This window comes from Sprattus sprattus (assembly GCF_963457725.1).
Source record: "Sprattus sprattus genome assembly, chromosome: 15".
NCBI classification, from domain to species: Eukaryota; Metazoa; Chordata; class Actinopteri; order Clupeiformes; family Clupeidae; genus Sprattus; species Sprattus sprattus.
The window spans coordinates 11,127,647-11,136,483 of NC_137913.1; the positions used below are offsets into that span (position 1 = coordinate 11,127,647).

Sequence of the window (8,837 nt, forward strand, 5' to 3'; positions counted from 1 at the left end):
CCCCCCAGATGACGGTGTCCGGGGGGGCAGTGAGCTAGTGTGGTGACATGATGAGTGATCCCCCCTTCACTGGGACGAGATCTGAGAGGAGGGGAGAGAGGGGAGCACATCTGAGCAACCGTCAGAAATCTAAACAGACAGGCGTCAGGTGACAGATAGGGATGTAGCATATGTGCCAATGACATGTTAATGACATTTACCGAAACCACCACGAAAGCCCCCCTCCCAACCTGTCTCACGCCATTACAACTCTGGGGTGTTAGCTGGTCTGAAGCGCAGACAGACAAACATGCCTGACAGTTTCGTTTTTGACGAAAATAACGTAAAAGTGACCTGTTTAATCCCAGAGATTTAGTCTGACAAGATTCAAAAGTTATCAAGAAAACTTACTTTAGCACTGTTGCTGTGGATAAATACAATGGAAGTATCATATAAAGGAATCCAGGTCAGTAGGTGTTATTTTGAGATTTGATTCATGTCTACATTGTTTCATTTGTTTTGTCTGCTTTCACTTTTTCTGACAGAGAGTGAAGTCATGCCACAGCCTCGAGCACTTTTCTAAGAACCATTTCCTCACATAGCTTATGTGACCACGGCAACCACATTCTACTGGACAAAAAGCTCGACTTAAAATGAGTGGTTTTGTGGAGAGGGACCCTGAGTAATCCAAATGAGTCTCTCCTCCATTATCCAATGCCTGCTCATGATGCATCAGACTGCGTGAGTACACACGCTGAAGTCAAACACCAAGAATACTGCCATTCACTATCTGGCATACTCTTTACTTTGGTCCAAATCCTTCTTCCCTGCTAAACCCATGTCTATGGAAGCTTATGATGAGCATATATACACTCAGCCTGTTCCTTCAAGGCATTTGGAGAGCACACTACCCTCTCATGCTGTCGAGACCTGCATCATGCTACATCATGGGCACCGGTGTACAAGGTACCCTGACCTGTTGGACCCTGACCAAAGGCACCCTGACCTGAACCAAAGCACCCTGAGCTGTTGTACTCTGACCCAAGGCACCCTGAGCTGTTGTACTCTGACCCAAGGCACCCTGACCTGTTGTACTCTGACCCAAGGCACCCTGACCTGAACCAAAGCACCCTGAGCTGTTGTACTCTGACCCAAGGCACCCTGACCTGTTGTACTCTGACCGAAGGCACCCTGACCTGAACCAAAGCACCCTGAGCTGTTGTACTCTGACCCAAGGCACCCTGAGCTGTTGTACTCTGACCCAAGGCACCCTGACCTGTTGTACTCTGACCCAAGGCACCCTGACCTGTTGTACTCTGACCCAAGGCACCCTGACCTGAACCAAAGCACCCTGACCTGTTGTACCTTGATTCTAAGCTAACCCAAAGTACCCTAAGCTGTTGAACCCTGACCTGACCCAAGGTACCCTGAGCTGTTCTTGCGTGTGGCTGTTAGACTGATGGTTGAATGCACTTTATGAACCTCACTGATGGGCTACAGAACTGACATTGCCCTATCCCTCCATCTCACCCACATCCACCTTGCCTCTCTCCGAATCTGTTGTATCCTATCCAAACCCTTTCAACGTCCTGCTTTCTCCCAGCCAAGCCATTTTAACTTGCAGCAGTCCTTACAGGACTTTCAATGACTCTCCCCTTGAGTTCAGTTGATTAACCCTTGAGTTGCTTCACACCTGTCCATCCCTGTCAATCCCAAACAGCCCAGGACTGATCCCTCTTATTGCGCATCACCTCTGTGCTCCACTGTCTTCATCATCTCCCTCTAAGCTGTCTAGGCTCCTCACCTTATTATCGTCCCTTCACTCTAAGCTTCAGGCCCTTGCCTTCTCCACCATACCTGGATCCAACACAACACTTGTTCAGTCAAGGCAAGAACCGTTGTCGTGGATACATTCCTAATTCCGTTGTACGCAAATACAGTACAACGACAATAAAGGCTTTTTAAATTCAGGCTTTCAATTAAATTTTTATTTAATTCAATTCACATGCTTTAATGAAGGTACCATGCCCAAACCTCACCTCAGTCATCCACTTTTAAAAGTAACACATCATGGGGGGGGCACGGTGGCGCAAACCGATAATGCCCCCCACTTACTGGCTACATTGCCCGAGGGGACACAGGTTCAAGTCTGGCCTGATGTCATTTCCCAATCCTCTCCCCACCTCTTCTCCGCCTCGCTTCCTGTCAAATCTCCAACTATCCAAATAAAGGCATAAAAAGCCCAAAAATAAATCTCTAAAAAGTAACACTTCAGCAACATACCAGCAATCCACCATTTAAACTTTGCATATCATGAAGTGACATCCTTTTGATATTTGGAGAGTCTCTGTTTGTCCTTCGTTTAAGGAAACATACAGTCACACATACTGCCCATGTTTTGTGAGGGACTCTCCAGTCTCATCTCTCCCCTTTGCATTCACTGCCTCTCTCGCCCCTTTCCCGCCATGCCCCTCTCGCCCCTCTCGCGCCATGTCCCATCTGAAAGACTCTAGCTTGACAAAGACCACTCCACAGTGGGCTTAAGTAGTGTGTGTGTGTTTGTGAGTGTGTGTGTGTGTGTGTGTGTGTGTGTGTGTGTGTGTGTGTGTGTGTGTGTGTGTGTGTGTGTGTGTGTGTGTGTGTGTGTGTGTGTGTGTGTGTGTGTGTGTGTATGTGTGTGTGTAAATCCAGCCAGCTGCCAATGTGTGTGTTTCTCCTCGTGAAGAGGTCCTCCTCCATTTAACCCATGCATGCCTTCCCTTATTTACTCGCCATACCGTCCATCCCTCACTTCACTTACCTTCCACACTCCACTCCCAGTCTGTGTAGTCCAGAGAGTGCTAATAACTCTTGCTCCCATAAATCGGCCCCCCTTAACTACCACTGTACCCTTTAAAACAGAGTAGAGGGTTTTTTAACCCATCCTCTCTTGCTAGCTCCCCACCCTGCTAACCCACATATTTGTTGCTCGCCATGACAAGAACACAAGCTATTGGCGCGGAATGGAATTAAAAAGTGTTATGACATCATGCACACAAATCTATGGAGCATCTCCATGTGGAGTACCCAGATAGTCGGCTCTGACCCAGCCTTATTTACATCACCTACACATCTAACCATTTATTTACATTACCTTAACATTTATCCATCTATTTACATTACCTACACATGTATTCATCTATTTACATTACCTACACATTTATCCATTGCCTTAAGCTGCCCATAACTTACAGTAGTTTTAACGGAAAAAATGTCGAACAGTGAATTTCTATGCTTCATACCTTACATGGCCAGGCCATTATAGGCTTACGTTATCAGTGAGTCTCATTCCCCCTCCAGAGGCAGACAGGGGTTATTTCAGATAAAATGCCTGCTGTGTGAGTAGTGAGTACATGTGGCAGGAGTAGCTCTACATCTCTCTGTTACTCCTCCACTCGTTATTGCCCTGTTATTCCCCCCCCCCCCCCCTCTATTCTCCTCCGCCCCTTTCTGATGCTACTCATCGGAGGGGGAAGCTGGTCACTCCTGATATACATTCCTCCTCGGTGAGGTCACTGCTTGTCTCATTTTCCCTGAAACAGTTCATAGATCACTGGTGCGTGTACAGACACTGCCGTCCGGACTCGGCCTCGGCGAGCGCCCCATAACTCACACACACCAGGAACACACACACACCTCCCAGCTGCTGCTCTTACGTCTGTGCGTTTACACTTTTCCTCTGATTTACAGAAAAACTTTCAGCGTTTCGCAAACATGAGCCTGAAGCCTCTCTGGAGCAGGTGAACTATGAGGTTAATCTGCACAAAGAGGGGTTTTGGTATGGATGATGTTAATACAAATGTTAACTTTGGATATATTAGATGTAAGCTGGCCTAATCCTGGAGAGCTGAAGGGCAGGTAGCTTTGTAAGATAGCCTCTGCTTCAGCGAGCCATTAAGGCCTGAGAATACAGGTTATAACACAGTTAATAACTTTAATAGCTCGCCAGAAACACTGAGCTCTGGAGGAATCTTCTGGAATGTGCCCAGAATATGAGCAGAAAGCCTAGGAACAAAGAGTCCATGGGAGGTTGGAACTAGAAATTGGCTTAACATTTCTGATCTCTAAAAATGAAAAGCCGGCATCTTTAAACTGATATAACCTCACTGTAACTGAACGCAGTGAAACGAAAAGATGTTTTTATTGAGGCGTTTTGTGTTTGTGATTTTTAAGTGACCCCCAAACCCTGATCTGGAGCAGGACAAAAACATGTGAAACACTTTAACCTAGTCTCGGATTAGTGGGCCTGACGGCAGGGATGCTGCCAGAAACTGTCACAGAACTCCTGAAATCTCCCACCCCGCCGCACAACGTAAGACAAAGCTAGGGTGGCAGGGCTTTCATCAGGTCGTCATGGTGATGGTCAACAATGTGCCCCCCTTACCAGCAGCCTACCCCTGGCTGAGCTGTCTACACGCCAGACTCAACCCTCAACACCCCCACCCCCCCAACATCAGACGCTGCCAACAAACAGGACCAAGTGGGGATCGATGGGGAGGGGGGACCCCAACTGAAAATAGGTCAATGCTTCATTAGGGTGGAGTCCCCCCAAATACTTATGCCCCCCCCCCACACACACACACACCCAGACAGACTCATCCACCAACATCCCAAAATCTTAAACCTCAAAAACTATAATTCTTGGAGTAGAACTGTTTCAGTCGATTCATCATCATCATAAAGTGCTTATTAACAACCAGTTGGACCACTGTTATTTATCAAAAGTAACACATTAATCAAATATCCTAGTTATTTGGGCTACACGTTGGACCTCCCAGGCAGCAATAAGACCCTGTAGATGGTCTCTGCCTTTTAATGCAATGTTTCAGAGTGGGTAACTGAGATATGTGGATAAAACAAATCATGTATTTCCTCTGTAGGGTCTTTACGAGCCTCAGTGCCTCCAAAGCATCAGACAGCTCATGTTATATACTTCATAACTATAGCCAAAGCACCACACTCCTTATGTTATATCCTTCATACCTATAGCCAAAGCATCAGACAGCTCATGTTATATACTTCATAACTATAGCCAAAGCCATACTCCTTATGTTATATCATTCATACCTATAGCCAAAGCATCAGACAGCTCATGTTATATACTTCACAACTATAGCCAAAACATCAGAGAGCTCATGTTATATACTTCATTACTATAGCCAAAGCATCAGACAGCTCATGTTATATCCTACATACCTATAGCCAAAGCACCAGACACCTATGTTATATCCTCCATACCTATAACCAAAGCACCAGACAGCTCATGTTATATACTTCATAACTATAGCCACAGCACCAGACAGCTCATGCTATATACTTCATAACTATAGCCAAAGCATCAGACAGCTCATGTTATATACTTCATAACAATAGCCGAAGACACACACTTCTAATGTTATATCCTCCATACCTATAGCCAAAGAGCCACACTGCTCATGTTATATCCTCCATACCTATAGCCAAAGAGACACACTGCTCATGTTATATCCTCCATACCTATAGCCAAAGTGAGTCTCTACCAAGCAGCTTACTCTGTCAGAACAACGGGACAGGACAACACAAACACAAACACACATGTACACACACTCACACTCGTACATAAATATACAAACAAACACCTGCAATTCTCACACACACACACATGTCAACAAACACATACCTCACATCATTCTGTCCAAATTCAACCATACTCACAAAAAGACACAAACTTCAGTGCCAACCCGCCCTCACACACACACACACACACACACACACACACACACACACACACACACACACACATTTACATTCAGCAGATGCTTTAACCCAAGCAACTTGTGGATTTAAATAAATATACATTCTTATCAGTATATATCCTTCATTGCTATTGGAGCCCATGATCTTGGTATTGTTGAAGGCTCTCTTTCTCTACTTCTCTCTCTCCCTCTCTCATTCTCTCTCTCTCTCTCTCTCTCTCCCTTTCTCTCCCTCTCTCGTACTTCCCTCTCTCATTCACAGACCTGACAAGTTTCAGTCTGAACATTCAGTTCACAGGGAGAGTTCAGCATCAAGAAACTGCGCAAGGAATGTCATTCAGAATAACAAGCGGAAAATAGAGTTCTTTCAGAACACCTGGAAACTAAAGTTCATTTAGATCAACACCTGAAACTAAAGTTCATTTAGAACGACACCTGGAAACTAGAGTTCTAAAAAAGGAGTCTGTTGCCACACTGGTTATCATGCCTTGATTATGGCAAAACCACCTTCCTCCACAGTTGACAGTTCAGTCTTTAAAGACAGGTTTACTTCTCTCTAATCTACAGTAATCTTACAGTAACATGAGTAGTATCCACAGCTATCCACACCTGGTCACACGCATCTGTACCTGTTGCCCAAGATCAATTTTAAAACTTCTTCAAAGTCTTTAAAGAAACAGTAAGTTACAAACCCTACACAAGTTTTCGACCTCAATCAACTTCATGGCACACATACAAGCACACACAGCACACACACACACAGAGACCACTTCGCATAGCGGGATCCGCTATCCGTGCATGACTTCCTCAGGCAGTGACCCTTACCCAGTTTGAACATCATTAGCATCAGCAGCAGGATCCTGTTGAACTTTGAGAACGCTCGCCCAAACTCCATGCTCCAGACTAGTCCGCAGCGCCCAGAGACCCAAAACTTTAGAACAGCGATCGCTCCATAAGATACACCTCCAGCATCCTCAATGAACCATGCTCCCTCTCTCTTTCTATCTCTCTGTCTCTCTCTCTCCCGCTCTGTCTCTCTCCTTCTGTTTATCTCTAACTCTTTCTCTCCCCTTCTTTTTCCCTCTCTCTTTCTCTCTCTCTCTGTTTTTCTCCTTCTCTTTCTCTTCCTCTCTCTGTTTTCTCTCTCTCTCTCCCTGTCTCCGCGTTATCACTGAGTGCTGGTGTTGTGTCCGCTGAGGTGCCCCATGCTTTGAACACAGTGAGAGTAGAGTACGGCGGGACGGAGAGTCTGGCTGCACTGGGCCAGTGTCACCACAGGGGGGATGAATGAGGGGAAACTATGGACTGGAGCCCAACAGAGACATGGACCTGGAGTCTGACCACTCTGCCTTGTACTCTCTGTATGGAGAAGTGTGTGTGGGTTTGTGTGTGTGTGTGTAAGTGTGTGTGTGTGTGTGTGTGTGTGTGTGTGTGTGTGTATGTGTGTGTATTTGTGCGTGTTTGTGTCTGTGTGTCTGTGTGTGTGTGTGTGTGTGTGTATGTGTGTGTGTGTGTGTGTGTGTGTGTGTGTGTGTGTGTGTGTGTCTTGCTGTCTGATCCTCTGTGCTGTGTTTGTCTTACTTCTTTATCATTCCATCCTCCCCTATCGCACTCTGTCACTCCATCGTCCACAATCAATCTCTATCCACACACAAACACACACACACACACACACACACACACACACACACACATACAAACACACAGACACACAAACCCACACACACCCACACACAACACCTCTATCCATTACTCTCTCTCTCACACACACAGAAACACACACACACACACACACACACGCACACACACACACACACGCACAAACTATTGTTCTTAATGGCCATATGTTAGGGGCCATATGGGCATTACTTCTGACCACCTTCAGCTGACCTTCAGCGCAGCAAGTGAACCCAAAGCTTTTTCCTTCTTCTTGGTCAGCAAGAGAAGAGCACTCACTCTGAAGGCCTCACTTTGAAACTGGCAGAATGGCTGATTAATACTATTGGAAACTGCAAATAATATTAATTTGGAAATGATAATAATAATAATAATAATAGTAGCAGCAGTAAAAGTGTGAAAAGTGTGTCTATACGTACACACTAGTGGCATCAAATTCAAAGTTGCCATGCAGATGTGTGTGTGAATTTGTGTGTGCATTTGTGTGCATGCCTGTGTGTATATGTATGTTAGTGTGTGTGTGTTTGTGCCTTTTGTCTGTATGAGTGTGTGCGTGTGTGCGTTTGTGTGCATGTGTGCGTGTATATGTGTGTGTGTGTGTGTGTGTGTGTTTGTGTGTGTGTGTGTGTGTGTGTGTGTGTGTGTGTGAGAGAGTGTGCGTTTGTGTACATGGGTATGTGTGTAGGGGTTTGATAATCCTTCTCTCTGCCCTTACACCTCAGTAAGTGGTAAGTCCTGGCCTGGCTTAACCACTACCTGCTGGGCCTGGAATCACACATTTTAATTAAATAACTTGGCACACACACAAACCCCCCTCAATCACTCACACACACACACACACACACAAACACACTTGCACACACACACACACACACACACACACACACACAAACACACAAACACACACACACACAAACACACACACACACACCCCACACACACAAACGCACACACACACACACACACACACACACTCACACACACACACACTCACACACATGCACACCCACACACACAGACACACACACACACACACACACACACACACACACACACACACACACACACACACACACACACACACACACACACACACACACACACACACACACCAACACACCTACACAGATATCCACCAGTCTACTGCATCGAAAGCAAACATATAGTTATGAACTGTTTATAAACCTTTGTAGTCGGCTCATCTGCTGCTACAATAAAGTGAAATCTGAAAACAATAGTCTTGAAAAAAAACAGAGATGTGCCTCATACACTTACAGTCATTTCACAGGTTATCCATCTCTAACCCTGCTTAAACAAACACACACACACAGACAGACAGACACACACACACACTCACACACACACACACACACTCTTACACTTGGGATTTTTATACAGCCTGACAAA

General features: G+C 45.6%; 1 protein-coding gene across 1 annotated transcript in view; it reads right to left on the reverse strand.

The window, feature by feature from the left end:
- Window positions 1-6,648, reverse strand: part of LOC308376275 (protein crumbs homolog 2-like) — a gene marked incomplete at both ends in the record, with an annotated part of 29,589 nt that extends 22,941 nt beyond the window's left edge. Inside the window, one exon of the mRNA XM_080852570.1 lies at window positions 6,579-6,648. Coding sequence (XP_080708696.1) covers window positions 6,579-6,648 — 70 coding nt within the window. The remainder of the gene's footprint in view (window positions 1-6,578) is intronic.
- Between the last annotated feature and the right edge of the window lie 2,189 nt (window positions 6,649-8,837).